The sequence below is a fragment of the Exophiala aquamarina genome, assembly GCF_000709125.1.
Source record: "Exophiala aquamarina CBS 119918 chromosome Unknown aczIA-supercont1.20, whole genome shotgun sequence".
Classification (NCBI taxonomy): domain Eukaryota; kingdom Fungi; phylum Ascomycota; class Eurotiomycetes; order Chaetothyriales; family Herpotrichiellaceae; genus Exophiala; species Exophiala aquamarina.
Window position 1 is genome coordinate 289,412 of NW_013550568.1, and position 20,958 is coordinate 310,369.

At 50.5% G+C, this 20,958-nt stretch overlaps 7 protein-coding genes across 7 annotated transcripts; 6 read left to right on the plus strand and 1 right to left on the minus strand.

Annotated features, from left to right (window-relative positions):
- Nucleotides 1–1,104: 1,104 nt before the first annotated feature.
- A1O9_11977 (uncharacterized protein) lies at nucleotides 1,105–2,552 on the plus strand (the record flags this gene model as incomplete). Its single annotated transcript, XM_013399123.1, has 2 exons — nucleotides 1,105–2,241; nucleotides 2,304–2,552. 2 exons carry the CDS (start codon nucleotides 1,105–1,107, stop codon nucleotides 2,550–2,552), a joined length of 1,386 nt encoding a protein of 461 aa, XP_013254577.1.
- Nucleotides 2,553–5,076: 2,524 nt separating this feature from the next.
- On the plus strand, nucleotides 5,077–6,094 carry A1O9_11978 (uncharacterized protein; the record flags this gene model as incomplete). The annotated part of the gene is made up of 2 exons (XM_013399124.1): nucleotides 5,077–5,577; nucleotides 5,648–6,094. The coding sequence occupies 2 exons, from the start codon at nucleotides 5,077–5,079 to the stop codon at nucleotides 6,092–6,094; spliced, it is 948 nt and encodes a 315-aa protein (XP_013254578.1).
- Nucleotides 6,095–6,907: 813 nt separating this feature from the next.
- Nucleotides 6,908–8,714, plus strand: A1O9_11979 (uncharacterized protein; the record flags this gene model as incomplete). Its single annotated transcript, XM_013399125.1, has 4 exons — nucleotides 6,908–7,336; nucleotides 7,413–7,518; nucleotides 7,583–7,648; nucleotides 7,723–8,714. The coding sequence occupies 4 exons, from the start codon at nucleotides 6,908–6,910 to the stop codon at nucleotides 8,712–8,714; spliced, it is 1,593 nt and encodes a 530-aa protein (XP_013254579.1).
- Nucleotides 8,715–9,217: 503 nt separating this feature from the next.
- A1O9_11980 (uncharacterized protein) lies at nucleotides 9,218–10,113 on the plus strand (the record flags this gene model as incomplete). The annotated part of the gene is made up of 2 exons (XM_013399126.1): nucleotides 9,218–9,610; nucleotides 9,709–10,113. 2 exons carry the CDS (start codon nucleotides 9,218–9,220, stop codon nucleotides 10,111–10,113), a joined length of 798 nt encoding a protein of 265 aa, XP_013254580.1.
- Nucleotides 10,114–11,182: 1,069 nt separating this feature from the next.
- On the plus strand, nucleotides 11,183–13,468 carry A1O9_11981 (uncharacterized protein; the record flags this gene model as incomplete). Its single annotated transcript, XM_013399127.1, has 1 exon — nucleotides 11,183–13,468. The coding sequence occupies one exon, from the start codon at nucleotides 11,183–11,185 to the stop codon at nucleotides 13,466–13,468; it is 2,286 nt and encodes a 761-aa protein (XP_013254581.1).
- Nucleotides 13,469–13,841: 373 nt separating this feature from the next.
- Nucleotides 13,842–15,533, minus strand: A1O9_11982 (uncharacterized protein; the record flags this gene model as incomplete). The annotated part of the gene is made up of 3 exons (XM_013399128.1): nucleotides 13,842–14,191; nucleotides 14,248–15,336; nucleotides 15,395–15,533. The coding sequence occupies 3 exons, from the start codon at nucleotides 15,531–15,533 to the stop codon at nucleotides 13,842–13,844; spliced, it is 1,578 nt and encodes a 525-aa protein (XP_013254582.1).
- Nucleotides 15,534–16,179: 646 nt separating this feature from the next.
- A1O9_11983 (uncharacterized protein) lies at nucleotides 16,180–18,236 on the plus strand (the record flags this gene model as incomplete). Its single annotated transcript, XM_013399129.1, has 12 exons — nucleotides 16,180–16,391; nucleotides 16,440–16,671; nucleotides 16,729–16,866; nucleotides 16,918–17,092; nucleotides 17,139–17,304; nucleotides 17,351–17,423; nucleotides 17,475–17,512; nucleotides 17,579–17,714; nucleotides 17,775–17,807; nucleotides 17,865–17,923; nucleotides 17,977–18,013; nucleotides 18,069–18,236. 12 exons carry the CDS (start codon nucleotides 16,180–16,182, stop codon nucleotides 18,234–18,236), a joined length of 1,467 nt encoding a protein of 488 aa, XP_013254583.1.
- Between the last annotated feature and the right edge of the window lie 2,722 nt (nucleotides 18,237–20,958).

A 20,958-nucleotide genomic window follows, 5' to 3' on the forward strand; every position in this document is an offset into this window, starting at 1 on the left:
TCACGCATCAATCGCTGCCCGTCCGCCTCTCCTGCGTGTTGCCTTCTGTCCTCCTGCCTCCACTCCGGCCAGTTCTCGTAGGCAGATTGTGGTAACAGGTCTGTACCAGTACTTTGCTTCCTGCCTGTGCGAGGTGCTGTTTGCTATGTACCAGGTACCTTCTTGTACACTGAGCGACCCGAGCGACTCTAGTGAGCTCCGTACTGCGTGCCCGTAGTCTTGATCTTGATGATCGACTCCATCAATTCGATCCCTTCTCCCACTCCCTCCCTGCCTCCCTCCCTCATTATGTTCTCCCTCTGCGGCTCCCCTGTAACAGAGACTGCGCACTAACCAACGACCTTCAGGTATCTTGCTACTGCCTCGATTTCTCGTGCTTTTCAACTAATTATTATTCTCACCACTCTTTTCCCTTTCTCCTTATCCCGGCCTCTATCATTCCAATCCCATCCGCAATCCTCACAGGAATAGACGCGTCCCGGTCGCTTGTCACTCGTCTTGCCATCAACTTTAGCTTTCTGGCGCCCAAGCTATGTCTATGGTAAGTCCCATTATTACCATTCCTTATTATTCTTGAATTCAATCGCCCCCACCGCCCACCGTCCACCGCCCACGGCCTGCCCATCTCCTCAGCAATAAGCACATGCTAGCTTCCACCTCCATTTTCCTGGCTCGCTTTCGCAGCCGGCCGCTGCTCCCTCAGGTCAACTTCACCCTCACCACGGCCCACCTAGACTGCGAACTCCCTCGAACCAGCTGTCATTGTCGTTGTCAATCACCATCAGCCCCTCACCATCGCCATCACCTCAACCGTGATATCAGTCCTGTCACCATTCTCACTCCTTGGATCTCCATCGCCTCCAACCATATTGGTGCAACCCCCCTGTCCTACTCCGTTTCATGCATATACAGGCTGCGCAAGTGATACTCAGGCTGCGGGATGTCCATAAAAAACAACCTAAAACCTACTCTGTTCGGATCTGCAAACACCGCCATACTGACCTCGCCCTCCATTCTAGGCATTGAACGCGGCAGGTTGAGATGGGCTCGCTGGTGATGAGCCAGGCGCCGCCGGCTATCAGTCATCATTCTTATCACCACATGATGGTTGCCACCAACCATCCCCAAGACGAGGGCTCTTCCAGACCCAGAAGTGCTTCGGCATCTGCCTCTACAAGGCAACAGTCTTCCTCCGCCACCGAACCTCAATCTCATACCAGTCGAGAGCACACTACCGACCATCCTCAAACCCCCTCCACCCAGCGCTCTCAACATGAGCAGCCTTCTAGTGCCCACTCCTCTTCGCAACAGCAGTCATCATTTTATCCCTCCAACGTAAATCAACACAGCCGTGGGTTTGACCAATCAGGCTTTCCCCTTTCCAACGACCCTAGAGTTTTGGTGGCTGCTTCTCCCCCAGGCTCCCCTCGACTTCAGCCTACCTATCGTTCAACGCGATCTTTGGGTGGCTCAGAAGCTACTTCTCCTAGTAGGATAAAAGTCCGAGATCTCTCCCATATCCGCAGCTTTGCCAGTGAGGAATATTTGGCCCGACCAAGACTGGCTGCGAGGACAGCTAGTGGCTTTTCAGATACGGGGAGGCAATATGAGATCAGTTCCATGCCGGTTACGGACATCATTGAGATGGTTGCAGGATTACTCACCAAAATCACCACTACCAATGACCGTCAGCATGAGCACCACCGACCCGTCGCATTGACTGAGGAGCAGAGCCACCTCAATCCCCAAGCCAACTGCGTCCTCGCCTTCCACGGCAAGAACGTCCCAGGAATCACCATTTTGAGTTATTTGAGTCGGATACATAAGTACTGTCCGACCACTTATGAGGTTTTCCTGAGCCTGTTGGTCTATTTTGACCGCATGACTGAAGCTGTGAATCGACGGCTTTTGGGCAACACATCAGCCCGTCCAAATGACTCCCCGGCCACTGCTCCTGAATCATCTACACCCACCTCAAGATCTCCTCTACCAATGAATGTGGATAGTCCACAGCAACATTCCGATGTTGGCACCCCGCCTCCATCGGCTCCTAGTACTTCACCTGAGCCTCCTTCGATAACTAGAGTGCCCTCATTCCACCCGTCGTCTGGAAATCCCCAAGATTTGTCCCAGTTTTTTGTGGTTGACAGTTACAATATTCACCGGCTTGTCATAGCTGGCGTCACATGTGCTAGCAAATTCTTCTCCGATGTTTTCTACACCAATTCTCGATATGCAAAGGTAAAGCTGCCTCGCCTCTTTCCTGTACCCTGTTGCCCGCAGAGTATACTAACCATACCCAGGTTGGCGGTCTTCCACTCGTGGAACTCAACAACCTCGAACTCCAATTCCTCATTCTTAACGATTTTAGACTCTCGGTGCCCGTAGAAGAACTCGAAGCCTATGGCACCATGTTAGTGGAATTCTATGCTCGAGAACTGGTTGCACAACAGCAAGCAGCTCATGCCACAATGTCGCCCGTCCCGGCAGACGGCATGTACATGAGGTCAGGCAGACCGACTGCAGGACAGCCATCGGCACCACCGACCTGATCAAAGCCACTCAATGGTGCTGACCTGAAGTTTTCCACAATCTTTATCATTTTCGAGGGGAAAACTTTGGAGCTTCGGGCAAACGTTCGGAAATCTGCTTGTGGAATGGACTGTCGATTTTATGAGCCTTTTCCCATTCTGCTTTGCCTGTGGTCTGTCGATTCAAGTCCTTGGAGCGCTCATGTGGTTTGGTTTGCTTCGCATCAGCTTAGACGATACCGGACTTGGGGGCGTGGTTTGTGCCTTTTATCTGATGCGTTCGTACACTGGTTATATTCTCTGGCGCAGACGGTGTGTGGAGGGTGCCTATTTTGCTGCCATGAGAATTGGCAGTTCTCGTGTCTTGATGTCCAATAGAGTGCATGCGCCCATTACTTGCTTGTGCCTCGTTCTTGAGGCTTTGTGTTGAGAGTCAACTTCATTGTCATGGAGAAATGGACTACAGGTGATGATGAACGATCGTGATGAGGATATCCTGGGAGTGAGAAAGGGCAAGGGGTCGAATCGCCCTTAACAGGGACCTGGCTGACGAGAGAGCGGTGGTGAACAGGACTAGCGCGGAACGCTGCAATATGATTAACGAATGCGTTAATATACTTCTCAGGTGTCAACTGTTGATGCTGTGACACGGTGGATTGGAGAATTGAATGACGGTCAATCTCAATATGGGCTCGCTTAAATTGTCCCGCGTACAGCCCTCGATGATGGAGGAGAATAACGCTCTGAGCACAGAATGGCGTAACTGGTACCTAAAGCAAACACATAGACCGTTGAATACTGTACTTAATGAAACCGATATTTAACTGCAACTACGCCAAGAATCGACCCTCTACGTCGCATCCTGATGCATCGTACCTTGTGCGTTGTGGCACCCGTCTAACCCGTCTCTCTGCACGCACGCCTTTCGCTCCATCGTAATACCTCCAATAGCACTTGAATGCTATCCAAGGTACCTGCCGGTGCACTTGGTAGACCCACGCGCTTCTGTAAGTTGTCGGGCCTTGGATACCTATATTGTTGATCTGCGCAGACAGGACAAACATAACTCGGAGACACGTGGACCAAGGCGTGCGCGTTGCGTTGGTTTGTCAACATTGCACCAGGGATCCTGGAATCTCAACCACTCGTTACCGGCGGAGTCGGACTAGTCGGCTGGGAAAAGGGTGACAACCTCATCCACGACCACAGGAATCACATGTCAACGAGCCAAGTCGGTCACAGACCGAAGAGAGAACTGATCTAGTTCTCCAGCTAGATACACGATGAGAGGATACCGTACGTCCGCCATCTGGCTGAGTATCCTATGGGTTGACAGCATAGTCTAGGAGAGATGCTCGTGCCGGAGCCCAACGGCAAGGCGATTGAACAGCAACCTCGCAGAACTCTCGAAGCTGTTCAGAAACTGTTTCAATAATGTTGCCAGGGCTCTGACGCCAGGTATTCCAGCAATGCATGGCCAGAACACCACTGCATTTGAGGAGGAAAACGGTCCTATCTCCCTTAAGGTGGCCACAGACGATGGTCGACTGACCAGATACTCGTAGAACACATTTTCCGTTCTCCTGGCCGTGCGTTGGTGAAAGCTCCGAGTAATTAGAGAGCGCTGACCACAACCGTGCGAGATTGGCCTCCTGGTCTCTCCCGCATCAAAGAAACACGAACATCATCCAACGAGCTCTCTTCGATGTCTATCGTAGACACGTGCCGACGCAGAACTCTAATAGCATCGAGAAGATATAGTCAGCCATGGAACAAGCTGTAGTAAGGGTAAAGGACTTACCGAGATTCCAGGTATAGAAGTGCGATAAGTGCCCAAGCGACCACGGATTAGACGCGGCGAAGGTCGTTGGAATTTAGAATCGGGCTCGGGCCATTTTGAACGTTTGAAGAAATTAGGACGATGGGACGAGAATAGGTCGTCGATCGAGCAACGCTTTTGTCGACAACCCACAATCCAGTCGAGCCGCAACGGAGTCTTGGTGAGGGATCTGCGAACAGTCTTTGAGTCTGAAGATGACTGGTTTGGAGAACCTAGATATAGTGATCTATGGGATCAGCTTATCTGCGTCTCGGCAAGCTCTGAGAGTCAAAGCTGTCTAGGCTTAGGACGGGGATGTAGGATGTACCGCTTACTACGTATGCCATAGTCTCATTCTTCGAAGAGGACGGAGACTCACTGACAAATAGGAAGAATTTACCGTAGGTCGCCGTCGGTCATAAGTCGCCCGAACGGTCTGTGAATGTTGATGGCTTTGCTTTTCGCTGCCTCCGCCGTGTGCTCGTGATTCACTGGAGGTCAGACGTCTGTTTTTGACTTGTCACTTGTGGCTCATTTATTTTTGGTCCATTGCAGATCTTCAGCTTGGCCGATTGTCATATGGTGCCTCATCCTCAACGTGCCCGTCTGTCAAGTTCGAATAATTCCAGGCCTTGCCGTTCGTAACCTGGAATTCATCACCGCCACACTGCAATCGCAATCAAACACGGTCGTTTGTGGCTAGAAAGTCGTCATCGAACCTCAAGCATGGCCTTCCTCAGACATATCTCTCTGTACATCCTCGCCATGCTGACACTGTTTCCCCTCGCAACCCTTGCCACGGAATACACAAGATTCGAAGACCTTCCTCAATGCGGCCAAGTCTGTCTCCAAAAGTCCATCTCATACGCGTTTGTCAAGGCAGATTGCGGTACATCCCTGGCTTGCGCCTGCAAATCCGGCAAATACAGCGAGTACATACTGTGGTGCCTTCGGAACAATAAGCCTTGCTCGGAAGAACCGACGCTCATGGATGTTCTCAGATATCAGGCTGCGTATTACTGCAATGTGACTTCGGACCAGCGCGTTCGTTATACCGTTGAGGTCGGAGGTGCGAAGAAGACTTTGACTCTGGAGGGCAATGAAGTCCAGAGTACTTCCCATACAACGGAAAGTAGCTCTCACACCACCACTCAGAGCACATATCATACGGCTGCCAGTAGTTCCCGACCAACGCCCGGTATTACCATCGTCACCGCCCAGCCACGGGTAAGTGCGCCATGCTCCTGAGCCGCAGCCATAAAGCGATGATTTGACTAACCAAGGTGATTGCACATAGACAAGTGAAGACGCGTCCGCATCCGCGCCTACGGTTGCGAGCGAGACTAGCACTGCCGTAAAGTCTGTCCCGGAGACTACCAGCACATCTGATGCCGCAAAAAGCGACACAGGTACTAGTACAACCTTGAGCGATCCATCTTCATCTTCGAGCAAGTCAACCTCAGCCTCAAGCACATCCAGCAGCTCGTCGCCGGATCATCCTTCAAGCACTACCTCGCTGACCGAGTCGATACCACCTGGTGTGACGGTTGTGGACGCAAGTACGACGGTCATGGGCCACACTGTCACAGTGAAAGCCACGACGCTTGCTACAGCGACAGTCAATAGTGGAGTTGGGGCAGGTCGCTACTTGGATGCGGGGACTCGGAGTTCTGGAACGCTGGCGCTCGGTCTCTTGCTCACTCAACTTTTGATTATTGGTTCTAGGATCGATTTTGGGTACTGAATTCGGGCGTGAGTCGTGAACGTGAATCGTGCACATGCCACCCAAACATGCTGAGCAAGACACATGGTTGCATTTGTGCTCGAGTTGAGTGGCCGAGGCTGAGCGCGGAACCCCACACTTTGGTGATTGGCTGTGGATACGGGAGCTAATATTAGACCCGGGAAAACTGCCAAATACGGCCTTTTTATATGCACTGGGGAAGTCGCTCCAACGTCAATCCCGCAACCTCTCCATGCATCATCATCTGCATGATGCATCGGATGCTCCATCTTAGTCTCAATCTCTCCCCTCGATGAGCTTCGTCTTTGACCTCGGCATCACGATTGATCAACCTTGCTCTGGCCTCTCCCATCCCCGCCATTTCCTGTTAAGATCTCCACTTTCTTCCTCCACGATTTCGTTTGCGTACTCGTGAATCGCGGCCGTTCGCCCTGTTCACTTATCCTGACACAGCCATAGCGCAGGGTTTTGGCAGGGGTCGACCCGCTGCACCATTAGAATGCCATCAAGTTCAAGCTCATCCCGGCTAGGTGTCGATGCTCCGGCTCTTCAGCTTGCATAATCTCTCCGCTTTGTCTCCATCGACTGTCAATAGTGGAAATGGCAAGGTGATCAGCTCAGGCCGACATGGATCCGTTCTATGACGGTGACGCGAGGGCCTCGTGGCCCAGATCCGGAAATCTGTGCGTAAGTCTATAACACGGTGAGCTCCGTGAATGTCGTAAATTTTCACCGAGACTTTTCAACGCTTGTTGCCGCTGGATTTTGGTTTCGCAAAGACCTCCACCTGGTTGTCTGTCTATCAACGCGACAATGGCGACCGTTTCGCATTCGCTACTGGTGCTTCTGCTCTCGCTCCTCTTCTCGATATGCTACACCGCTCCAACGAGCGCTGTCACTCCTACTGTGACTGTTGACTCGGGCCTAGTGGTAGGAACAGCCACTTCGCTCAGCGGTGCCAGTGTTTCGGTCACAAAGTACCTGGGAATTCCATTTGCGGCATCGCCTACCAGATTCGCGCCAGCCTCTCGCCCGACTTCCTGGCAAAAACCACTCAACGCGACAAAGTACGGCCCAGCATGTGTCCAGCAGTTCAACTACCCAGAAACGAACCGCAATCGTACTATTGCCTTCTTCAACACACCTCCACCACCTGCAGGAGAGAGCGAGGACTGTCTCAACTTGAACGTCTACGTCCCAGGCACGCCGGGAAAGAACAAGACTGTCATGGTCTGGATCTATGTGAGCCCAGCTTCCCGGACGTATGCTCCCTTTTATATCTACTTCGTAATGCTGACACGGCACGCCACAACTATAGGGCGGCTCTTTGACATTTGGCTCCAACTCTCAACTAGCTTATGATGGGACAGGCTTTGCGGCCAATCAGGATGTCATCATCGTCTCTATCAACTACAGAACTAATGGTGAGCATATTTCTTGACCCGTCAAAGAAAAGAAGTGGACGAACACTGATGCGCTATAATCTAGTCTTTGGGTTTCCAAACTCCCCAGAACTTCCGCTCGAGAAGAGGAATCTCGGATATCTCGATCAACGTGAGTCACTAGCCTCGAACAAATCTTCTACAGTCCTACGGAACCACAATTGCTAATTAGAGCTTCGCTTGCAGGCTTCGCTCTGGACTGGGTCCAACGGAACATCGGCGCCTTCGGCGGCGACCCCCAAAAGGTGACGGTTTTCGGGGAAAGCGCTGGCGCAGCCAGCGTGGATACACTGGTAACGACTTATCCGAAGAACCCACCGTTCCGTGCAGCGATCATGCAATCAGGCCAGACAACCCTCTACACGAATGTCAACAATGCACCAACATCGTGGCTCGCACTCGCAGCCGCATTGAATTGCACGCAGTCGCACCCGCAGAGCAACCTATCGTGTGTGCGCTCGTTCCCCGCCACTGTGGTGAAGTCGACCATCGAACACCTCGCCATCCCTTTCACGCCAGTCAGCGACAATGTCACAAATCTCCGCTACCCAGCCGCCGCACGCGCCAACGGAACTGTCGCACCCGTGCCCATCCTCACAGGAAACAATGCGGATGAGGGCAGCATCTTCATCTCCGCGGCCGGCAGCAACGCTTCGCAGTATCTATCTGCATTGATCCCAAACCAGCCGGCGCTAGTCACCAGTATCCTCAGCGCGTACCCCAACACTACCACCCAGCTATCGGATATCCTCACCGACTCCATCTTCCAGTGCCCGGCGGGCATCGCTGCCAACGACACCGTCACAGGCGGCAACTTGGCTTGGCGCTACTATTTCAACGCCAGTTTCCCGAACACCCAGCTCGTCCCAGGCCTCGGCGTCTACCACTCCAGCGAGATCCCCATTGTCTGGGGCACGTATCCGCGTCCGAACGCTACGGAAGGGGAAGCCAAACTGAGTGCCGCCATGCAGGCTTCGTGGGCGAATTTTGCGAAGGCGCCGAAACAGGGTCCCGGCTTCGCAAATGTCCCGACTGTTGGCGTCTGGGGCAATGGTGTGGGTTTGAAGGGCGATGGGTCCGGGAAGTTGAATTCTACGGTCCAGAGTGCTGTCCTCGATCGTAGATGCCCGTTGTGGCGTCCTTTGTATGTCGCGCAGGGCCTGGCTAATCCCAGTTAGTGGTGGTAACGGATGAGAAGCCAGCCTCCTGGTTGAGATGGAGTCGCCGGAGGATTCCTTTACGTGACTTGAAGAATCGCTCATTAATGATAGACTAATGAAGAACCAACCGAATTTCTGAATCTCTTTATTTTGCATATCTTCTTGCAATTTCTTCAATAGCTTCGATTTCAATGACCTGCCAGATGCTCGCCATACGTGCCTAGTCTCTGCCTCGATTTTCCTCACTATTTGTTCTCCCCGGACCCATGGAATTATGACCGAGGGCGCCAGGAGCCGGAGCCGAGCAGGGTTGACCGACCGCTTGCTCGAGCCCCATTGTGGAATCTATCGGATATGCCCGTAGCCGGGTCCAGTTAAGGCCCACCCACGACATTACCAGGAGCTTTGAGCTTCGTGAACGAGACTTTTGCAGCCCTTTAAGACAAACTCAAGTCCTCCCTTGAATACTCCGTACAACCCAAATGTTGGGCCGTCAACCGCTGAAACATCTGCCTGCCAAGATGTCAACCACAAGCATTATTCAAAGCCATATATCTCACTACATCAATGCAATCAAGCTGCACTACAAGCCAATTCATTCGGCCATTATTGCCGGTGTTCTTACATCGATTGTAGTCGGCCGAGCAGCCTACCAGGACTACCAGGTGTACCTGAGTTATGGTCCGGGCGGAATGCCTTACAACGTCGGAGGATGGCTGTTCACGAGCACGGTTGCCCGTGCAATCAGTGTCAATATGTTGGATGTGCGTGATTTCGAAAAGAGCCCAGACGAACGAAGTTGGCTTGGTCGGGACTGGCCGGAGCGTCCCAGAAGTGGCATGAGGCCGAGGATGGGCCCACATCCTATCCCTCAGAGACAGCTTGACCAGCACGCGTCCGCTGAGGTGCAAGAGGTCGGTACCATTTCCTACTCCCAGGACTTTCGGGTTCTGTCTTCGCATGATGTTCCCCCACGGGCTCTACGAGACTAATTCCAAACGGGGATGGTTAGAAATTCCTTCGGGGCTTCAGAGCTCTGGTGCAACAATATCCAGCCCTCATCGTCTCCAAAACTTCTCAGTACGAGCGCCATGCCGAGGCACTTTGGGTTAATGATGCGCATCCAACCTGTGCACTTGGTGAAGGCTTTTCAAGGGAGATCACTCACATCCATCAAAACACTGACTTTTCCGCGCACGTCGTCCTTGCCCCAAAGGACGCCCTGAAGGTTATCCAGTCTGGATGGGGCCAGCTTCATGGCTGGGCGGGAGTTAAGCCTTTTGGGAGAAAGCTGCTACCTAAGCAGTATGTCTTGCTCTACGCGCCGAGGAATGGCGAGGAGGTTGAGATATTGCTGAGGGTAGCGAGAGCGAGTATTGGGTATATGACAGAAGCTGAGGATCTGATGTCGCCTTGAATCCTTGGGCCGGAACATGGCTCCTTGGTGCTAGGGAGATACAGTGACCCGCGAGAGCGGCGTGTGATTCACCAGACACAGCCTTATCTCGCTTCCATTCAACTATTTTCTCGGGTATAATGCACACTGGGGATTCGAACAATCCCAACTCTATGTCGAACCCAGACTCGACTCACTAACAGTAAGCGACTATTGCCTCCCAACAATAATATGGAGGGTAGCAAGGTCCTTTTGTCAAGGATCCTCTTAGGCCCAATCCTTTTGACTGGGACAGACTGAATCATGGCCAATGGCGGCTGCAGAATCGACGACTCAAGTCGAGGCAGGGGTAAGCGCCTCCCAATCTCAATTGACAATCTGGTTGGACCAATGACCATGCCTTGCATATGCATCTGCATCTAATTGATAGCTGCGACCTGAGACGCATTTTCTGCTTGCGAACACTCAACCCGAGCAAGCCCGACGCTCAAGTTTTGCGCCTATTCGCTCCTATGAAGACATTGCTGACGCTTCGCAGCTCGCGGCGAAGCCCTTTAAATGAGCTCGGCTAGGTTGAGGCAGCCCGGCTGGACCGAGCATCCCAGCTCCAAACAAAAGGTGCATACAAAAGATGGAGGCCACGCTCCTCAGAGAGCCTCGAGTCACGCGGGTCTTGACATTGACCTAGCCCCGAAAACTTGCTAGCAAAGATCACAGTTGCCTGGTTGCCTTTTGGGATCCCTTGAATGTCTCCTAAGGATGTCCGCTGAACACCTTGACTCGTTTTGGGCTTGAAGCAATGCGCCTAGCATACCTGACCCCGATTTATGTCTCGTGCCCTTATGTGTAGCACCTCGACCATCTGCTCCTAGGTACCAACTAGGCCGAGCTCCCAGCCTCCAGGTGCCCTCAGGTATAAGAGCACTTGTAAGTCTTTCCACAAGCTGGCAGCCTGCTACATGCACATAGTTTAAAGACTCCCACTCATTTCTTTGGTCATCCAAAGATTCTCATTTCAGAGATTTTCATTTCAAGGCTTCTCATTTCAAGGCTTCTCATTTCAAGGCTTCTCATTTCAAGGCTTCTCATAATGGAAACACCATCCACGAGACTTGTTCTGGCCTCTGAAATCTCGAGCTTGCCTTGTCAAGCAGCGGCAGAGTTAACCCCGCTGCGTGCAGGCCGCCCTCTCCTCCAAGCGGCTGTCCAACCACAAACACCAAACCCATCAACACCTGACTTATGCTGGGACGATACCCCAATAGTATCATCAATTCTGAATACACCAGAAGATGAATCCGACTCAGAGGATGACGCGGCACTTCCTCTCTCCCCAACGGTCGCCCGTGTACATCGTGCAAGGCTGAGAAGACCCACACCTATTCCCTTTCATCTCTCATCTCCACCCACCATTGACAGCATCGTCAAATCCAATTCTCTTGCCTACTTTGATCCCACTGTCTTGACCAAGGAGTTTGTCAGTATCGATAATTCAAATGCAACGCCCCTGGATACCGTGGAAGATGAAAATAAATTGGAAGACACCCACGACAGTTTCTTGTCTGATACACAATTTAGTATGCCTCAGCAAGGTCATGCCTCCTCATGCAGGTGCATTTTAGGTGGTCATAATGATGATGCACTCAAAATAGAAGGAAAGGATCCTGTCCTGCAACCTGAAGTGCGAGAAGACCCACATAAAGTCCCATCCACTCCCAGTCAGTGCGATACTCCTACCACCTCTGACACGGCGAAACCCAATGACAATGTCGAGCCCCAATGTGAATCGGCCGTAAGCGCCCTGGCCGATTGGCTGGCAACACTCACGACGCAGAGTGATCCTGACACAGAGAATGTCGAGCCTCTTGATGGCTCAACTGACGCAGACGGTTTTCTCGCTGTTGCGGTCTCATGGGTCCCCAGTGCCACCCTGCTGCAGCTTTTACCAGTTGATGTGATGGCAAGGCTACGGTGTAGTCCAATGCGTTGCGTTGCAAACACGGTGAGAGGTCCCAAGACTGGCAGGTGTAGGAACGACAACGCAGCAAAACTGACAAAGGAGCACGTCGACGAGTTACTGGAGGGTATTCGCACTCTCCCATCACTTCTCGAGATCCATGATATTATGAGAATTGTCCAAGACTTAGGAACTCGGGCATTTTGCCAGATCAAGCACTTGGAACCAGCTCAGAAAGAATTCTCAGAGCTCGGTTCTGACGCGGATCTCAGAGATGCAGAAACCCGTTGCGCGACCACCGCTGACAGCAAGATAGACACGCCGAACCCTCACAGCGCTCTGCAAGCTTGGGCCCAGAGTCGTCTTAAGTCGCCTATGTGCAACCAGTCCATGGTTGAAGGCGAAAGTCCAGAAAATAACAACGAATCTAGGATTGGACCTAAAGACAAGGATGATCAAACGAGCGGCGACCTCAGCAGGGCCAAGAGAAAGAAAGTGGAAGCTACCATATTCACGCGCGAAGTAAGTTCGGACCGAGCTACCTTATTCACGCGCGAAGTAAATTGGGACCGACTCCAGCGGAAAATGATTGACCGACCACGTCCGGAAAGTCTGGTCGCCTTAAGAGAGACTGAGTTCAGCCCAGATACTCGATCAACACACCTTCATATGGACTTTCGACCATACTGCCCAAAAGCCCATATGAAGAAATCAGCCTCTCAACGGATTCGTGAGGTGCTCGAGGAACCTTTAGGCCCAAAAAAGGAGGGCTACATTTACATTTACTGGCATCCTGGGAGTTTTGGCTACGTTAAAATCGGACGCTCCAACAACATTAAGAGGCGACTTAGAGAATGGCGACAGAGATGCCATGTTGAAGTCGAACAGGTCATCAATTCAGGCGAAGAACTGCAATTCAAAGTTCTTTATGTAGGCCGAATCGAGAAACTTATTCACGCCGAGCTCAAAGAATATCAGATGGAAGAGCCTAAATGCCGAGGCTGTGACGGAAAGCACAGGGAATGGTTCCACGTTAGCCCTAACCTGGCATTGAAGGTAGTTCAAAAATGGGTGAAACTTCAACCATACGAGGGAGGGGTTCTAAACCAAAGCCTCACGGAGACTGAGATCGATGAGATGTGTGAGGTGACTCCTTCGGAAGAAGCTGTCGATCGCAAGATAAAACGACGGCCTCAAACTCCTCTTGCTACCAAGCGTTCGAGGCGATCGAGCGCACGGGTCGAACTTGTCGACGAACATGTCACATCTGGGGAGGACGTTACCAACCACATATCAAAGTGGCGGTTCCCTCCGTTACCTGACTACTCTTCGCCGGCTCTCCCTCTGCCGCTTTTTGACGATAAGGCGAGCCTACCGATTCCTACGGTGGCCCTGCTTACGGATCCAATCGTTTCATAATTTCTCTGTGCTCTGGATCTATAATTCTCATTGCGGGAGGGCAGACGAGAATTGGCATTGTTTTCCATCCAACCAAAACTTGTATTAGCCACTTTGGTGAAGCCTTGTGGGCGCTCTCCCTCGTTGCTGTTGTTTTGTTGCGCTTGTCCATGATGCCCCAATGCTTCAAGTCTGCCACAATTTGGAATGCTTAATACATAGAAGAGCGCTACTAGTGTAAAGTTAAAGACTTGCCAAAAAGGCCTGCTTGTTGTTGAGCACCATCTGGAGCCCTCCTCAATATTTGGTGGTGACCAGTCCTTTGCTAGTCTCGCGCCTAAAACGTGTAAGTCAGCCTGCTGTGCTCACAACAACAACTCAGCCAAGGAAAACCTTACGATATATCAGCTAGATCATCTGCCTCCTCGCTCGTGATGGCCCTTGCCTTCTTGGAGCGCTTGTATGCATTGAACCAGGGACCCTTGAAAAGATCGTCGATCTCTTCGACGCTCAGACCTGATAGCTCGGGTACCATCAGGTAGACGTAAATCATGGCGATGAAGCACCATCCGCCGAAGAAAATAAATGCTCCCCAGTTGTTTGTCTGGGAGAGAAGAGATGGCAGGCCGCTTTGAAAAGCATATATGAACAGCCAGTGAAAGCAGGCAGACAGTGCACCCCCAAAAGATCGGATTCGGTTTGGCCAAAGTTCGGCGCCGAAGACATAGGGGAGGATCAAAAGACCTTCACGAAAGGTTGTTAGAGAGAGGGTTGTGGATATATTCAGTCTCTATACATACCGACGGCATAACCAAATGCATGGATGAAGATAAACGCGATTGCACCCTGCGATGAAGAGCTGGAAACAGTTCCTTCTTGTTTGTACTTGATGTACACACCAACATAGACGTCTGATATCAATTGAAGGAAAGTGCCGACAAACAGCGATTTGCGGCGGCCCAATGCGTCAATGAAGAAGAATGACGCGATGAGCGTGAAGAAGAGTTTCGACATTCCGTACATTCCACTGAGAAACATGCTTCGGGTTGTGCCTCCTCCAAGACCCATCAGGCTCAGGATCGGTACGAAGTACGAGGTAATGGAGTTGGCGCCAGAGAGCTGGGCAAGGCCATAGGATATCAGAGACTGCTGGACACGACGCAGGTTCGATGGCACCGTGAAAGTCTCCTTGATGATGCCGACCAAGCCATCGGAATGATACAGCTCCTTCTCCTTGCGGATGGAGTCCTGGATTTCCTGCAACTCTATCTGTACTCGAGGGTGGGTTGCTGGTAGACCTCGAATTCGTACAAGAATCTTGGTGGCTTCATCGTGCCTATCGACCATGAAAAGCCACCTAGGCGATTCACAAAGAAAGAAGCTGGCTGCGACCAGGAGTGCCATGTAGACACAAGGCGCGGTCCATACAATCTGGAACTGCAGCTTGCTCTCCGGGATATGCTCATACACCCCTAGAACACAGAATATCGAGCAGACGAGGGAAAGCCCCATGGCAACATTGAACCAGGCAGTCAGGAGACCGCGTATCTCTGCGGGAGAGAGCTCGACGATTGACATCGGACCCGTCACAGTGAGCGCTCCAATACCCAGGCCACTTATGATTCTGGCTGCGTACAGTCCAGCGAGCCCCGGCGAAAACGAGGCCACGAGTTGTCCGACAATCCAGACGACGGAATACAGACGAAAGGACCAGAGCCGGCCGATTCGATCATTGAGGAAGAAGGAGAGGGCAGCCCCAGCGGCATACCCGATGTAGATAATGGTGATGAAGTTGCGGATCTGCTTTGCGTCTGTGCCAGAAGTGATGCCGAAATGTTTTTGGAATCCTGGCAGGGACGGCACAACAGACGACGAGCCTTGATCCCATGCTGGAGGGTGAATGTTAGTATGTCTTTGGACAACGAACCGATGTCCTGATCGGCTTACTAGCAGGTATTGCGCTCATAGCATACAGAACGACCGAGATGATCAAGGGGCGATTGAAAATGACTTCTCGAGGTGCACTGCGGATGGATTTTCCATAGTTTGCAATGGTTGATTGCCTGATGATTTCTTTGAACCCCATTTTGGTGAATACGTGATGACGTTCCTGGATGTTTCCAAGATCAAATGGTAGGACATGTGTTCAAATTGTGAGAGAAGCAATTATCATGGGATTAGCTGTCGCTATTTGTGCTTGAGGCGAACACGAGCGTTTCGGTGCTTCCTCCATTACCACTGTCTTCTTATCAGACCGGGAGCACTCCGAGCACTTCGGGAGTTAGGATACAAACCATTCACCGGATCTGCAAGGGTTCTTTCATGTTTCTTGGGCAAAGGCTTGAGTGACTTCTGACTCCCAGGCCAAGGGAGAAGTAGATTGGAGCTCCTCGTTACTCGACAAAGATCCTGCCCAAAGATTGTGCTGCTCTAGAACGAAGTGATAGATCGACAGAGGCGTCATGGAGTGGTGTCCCGGTCTTCCGAAATTCTCGGAAGCCCGAGAAAATCAGGGTTCCCTTCGAAAGTCCGATAACCAATCGGGAATGCCGAAGGCACACTCCTCAGTCTTTGTTATTCGGCAGGTTGATCCACATCTATCAGCAATTCACTCCACCAGCCAACAACCTCAACAGTGACCAGATCAACCCGTTCATACAAGTATGGACAGTCTGCCGCAATGTCGTTGCGATCAACGACCAAGTCATCTGTAAATTAATAATATCTTCAACATGCTGTCTCAAGACTCCGAAATCATTATCATCGGCGCCGGCGTATTTGGGTTGAGTACATCGCTATGGCTTGCCAGAAGTGGATACAGAAACATTACCGTGTTCGACAGATGTGCCTTTGACAAGAACAACTATAATCCTCTCGATGGATGTGACGGTGCCTCTGCCGACATCAACAAGGTCTTCAGGACTGCTTATGGGAAGGAGATAGAGTAAGTGGCTAGATTATCCGCCCGACGACAACCGGTCTAACTCCTTAGATACCAAGGTTTAGCGCTTCAGGCAAGAGATATTTGGCTGCAGTGGAACAAGGAAATCAGAGAAAGTTCGGCTTCTAACCTTCCGCCTGGTCTCACTCCGGACGATAAGGTCATTGACCTATGCGGCAATTACTTCTTAGCACATGGGCGAGAGCTAGAAGGCTTTCACAAAGAGAGTCTAGACATGATGCAACGAGAAGCACCACAAGCTAGGGAGCAGCAATTCATTAAGGTTCGTGGCATTTCTTTTTACGCGATGCGCTCGAAGTAAAGGATTAACATATGACAGGGAAATAAGGAAGACGAAGAGCGTCTTCGCCGAATCAGCCCAAAATGGGTAGAAAAGCTCCATGTAGTTGATAAAATCGCTGGAGGTCATACAAACGGCTTCTTGGACATTGCTGGAGGCTTAACCTTGGCAGACAAGGTATTTTCAAACCCACTTCGTTCTGTTTTTCAGCTCACTGGGGATTTATAGGCTTGCACATACGCTAGATTTCTATGCCTTCAAGGAGGTGTGAAGTTTGTGCTGGGAGAGCCGCATGGCAAGGTAAAGAACTTGATTGTTGTTGAAAATGGTGCCCAAAGACGAGTGGCAGGCGTCAAGACTTACGACGGCCAAGAACATTTTGGGGATATTGTGATCGTTGCTGGTAAGGTCATATCTGTGTCGTATTTCCAAGCTAATAGAACCACAAGGTGGAGCCTGGTCATCATCTATCATTCCTGAGGCCTCCTGCGCAGTGGAGGCTACGGCAGGGACGGTAGTGTTCATTGACGTTCCAAAAGATAGACCAGATCTATGGGAGAAGTTTCACCCGGACAACTTTCCAGTCTGGTCATACCGGAGGGGACATGGTGATGAGTAAGTGTCAGTCCTCGTTTTCCAAATTGATATCTGACGATTCAAGCAGATATTATCAAGGGGGATGTTTTCCCATTACCAAGGAAGGCCGGTTGAAATTCGGTTTCCGTGGTCGAAAGGTAACGATAGCCTCTTGCACGGATGACTCGCGCTTACTGCTCGATTTTTAGTTTACTAGCTTTCGTGACCACCCGACGGAACCGAATCTGTAAGTCATAGCAGGTCTCGAGATCCAGGAAGAAAGACCGGCTAATCAAATATTCCAACGTCCTAGTCGCATTTCGACCCCACGGACAAGATTTAGTGCTGAGCCAATCAATACTGTGCCCCTTTACGGACTTCAACTTATGAAAGAAGTGATCCATGAAGCTTTTCCAGAGCTTGCTGAGATCGGTTTCACTGATAGTCGGGTAGGTTGAAGTCAAGCTTCTCACAATCACAGGGAGTATACAGGCTGACACTACTGAAAGCTCTGCTGGTACACAGATAGTGTGGATAATAATGTATGTATCTCTTACCACATCATTTGGAGACAATCACCAATGCTTCCCTTACCATAGTTTGTTATCGACTATGTTCCAGGCTACTCCGAATCCCTCTTCATTTGCACTGGAGGCTCGTAAGTTCTATGGACTGCCCTTTACACCATTGGTAACTGATGCGATATTACAGTGGCCATGGTTTCAAGTTTTTACCAATTCTTGGGAAAGTAAGTCATTTGGAACCAGAAGATTTGCCTTCGAAATCTGACAGAGTCCCTGTAGCATGTCAAGAACCAGCTTGAGCGTGTTCCTGACCAATTCACCAGACTCTGGAAATGGCGAGTCACCAGCGAGGGCAATATCTGCAATGGGTTGGAAGAAGGAGAAACAGGGCCTCGAGAGATGTCCAAGATCAAGATGGCAGCGGGTGCGTATTTCGACACGGTTTGATGACGTCCACTAACAAGTGCTACCAGCTGACGACTTCTCCTTCCAAGTGACGAAGTATGCCGAAATCCAGAGTCATTTGTAGGACTGAGCAAGAAATCACCGCCGAGAAATTCCAGAAGTTGATAGATAAATATTTCTGTAAGGCTGGATCAGGACTGGTTCGCAGATTTCTTTGAGAAAAGTAATTCTAGGGTCTTCAACCTAGTCGTGCCTACATGGTAAACGTGGATTTACCAGAGGCTTAGAATTTAGTACCAGTTCTCAAAATAATCTAAGCTTCCACACCGCGAGCAACGAGAAGCCCCAAATTTTATTCGACATTGCCTTTTAATCTGACTATGGTAACAACACCTAAGGGAGACATTGCACCCCTTCCGCGTTGCCCAGGACTTACTACTGATTTCATGAAAGAACAGGATCTTGAAAACAATATGGGCCGTCAAAGCATTCGGGAATTTCGCGCCAGCCTTGCCAGCCGTGATTAGCCGTACTGGACAGATACCGTAGTAATCCCCGCTCCTTCCCCCACCCTGGGGCTCATTAATCGAGCTTATCTGCCACTCTTTACTTGGTAGATCCTCTTCCTCCTTGATTCAGGCTAGTTATGGAAAATACTTCTGCCATCAGCGCGCAGCAGTCCATGATTGAGCGCTATGGGCTGAAACAACGATCCGAGAACGGCGGTGGAAGCCGTCGGAGCACACATGCTTGTGAGCTTGGTTCACGTCCATTGGCGCAGCAACACTTCTAACGACACATCAACAGGTCAACGCTGCCGATTGAAAAAGCTCAAATGTCACCATTTTGGCAAGAGCAACAAGTGAGCAAAATGTAGCTTTATCTTAGAAGAACACGCTGAATAAAGCACAGGCAATGTGTCGCGTGCCTCAAATCAAAATCGGGTTCGTGCTTGATTGACTGGAAAATTTCAAAGCTAATGAGAGATGCAGATTGTCAGTTCGATCAAGCTCCAGACGGGATAGCTAGAGGAGCAGAGTAGTTGCCGTCAGAATAATGTGGTCGAATGAATTGACTGATGAATGCAGGTATATTGCCACTTTGGAAAACCGGGTCGCTTCTCTGGAAGCCGAGCTACGTGTTGCAAATCCTGAGTCTCCTCTTATAAGTGATGGCTCGCAAGGTACAACAATACGCTGGTCATCCGCTTTGGCGTCTTTTGCATTTTGGTGCGTGGACTGACCTCACCGCTTTCCAGTTGAATCGAGTTACGAAGGTGGGAGGCATGATTCAAACCAAAGTTTCGGGAACATCCCCATCGTCTCGGAAACAAGCCAAGGCGAGAATGGGGGATTCACGTTTACAGAGGTGAGAATGCCCTGGTATACCGGACATAACTGATATCAAACAGCTAGTTGAAACGCAAGTCACACCTTCGTGATATTGAGGGGTTCTAATCAATAACACAGGAGCCTACGAAACAATGGTCGCATGCGTGAATCTTCCGGTGGCATTACCAAGTTCAACATCCTCCAAGGCGGCCCATCCGCACCTGAGATGGACGTTCGAACTCTGCCCGACCTCCCCTCACAACATATAGCTGACCGTATGGTGGAAACGGTATACGTCTATACACAAGCACGGTATTGTATAGTGGATTGGGTAAGGGTCCGTGAATGGCATCGGCAGCGGGAACATATCTGCTATGCATCCAACGACAGTGAAGTTGAGTCACAGATAGGTGAGTTGCTGCCCAGGAATCTGTAAGAAGTACTCACAATGTCGGGTGTATAGGTGCTTACTTTGTCTGGATTATCTATGCAATCGGCGCTGTGTTCATTTCGAACCCAGAGCACCCACCAAAGGTGTGGAAGAGTGCGCTCTATGAATTGAAGCATACTGACAGACATCCAAGGCATACTGTGCTCGTGCTCTCCAATATCTTAATGCTGTTCTTAAGGGTCAGGATTTGACCACTGTTCAAGCGTTACTTACTTTGACGCAATATCAATTCCGAGTCACTGTAAGCACATCCGGCCCCAGGTAATTATTGGTACTAAGGTTTTCACAATCTTAGGGTGGCCCTTCGGTATGGTAAGTGTTTCAGAGTGGTGCTGCGTGCAAGGCTTAAAAGAACACAGGCATATTATAGGGATTACCATGCGCCTATGCATCGAATTAGAATGTCATCGCAAAATAACAAAGTTGACCAGCGGCCTCGACCCTTATTCCATTGAGCTCAGAAAGCGGTTCTTCTGGTGTATATATTGCTTCGATTGGTCGGTGAAACGATTAAGCCTCTGTTGGTGATGTCTCTGAGCTGACATTTTGAAGCTTGTCATCTACCATGACCAAACGACCATTTGGGATTCAAGAAATGGATATTGATGTTGAGGTCTGGTCTATCCTATTCAGACAGGAGTGATTAGTGCTGACTTAATACAGCTACCTGTAAATGTTGATGTGACATGTACCGATTCTGAATACATCCGCACTTTGCAGTCCCAACAAAGTGCAGGGCACTCAACCGGTAACGACGAGAACATGACGACAGTAAGTTATTGGCGTCCATGTTAGTGCAGCAAATTGACTGAAGGTCGAACAGTTAACTTGTGCGTTGCATCATCTTCAGCTGTACAGGCTGAAAGCCAGAATAATGTATAAATTGCAATTTCTGCCTGGCCCAGACTGATTCTTCCAGGACCACTCTTTACGGACCTCATTCATCTCCTGCGAGCTATGAAAATGTCATGGACCTAGTTGG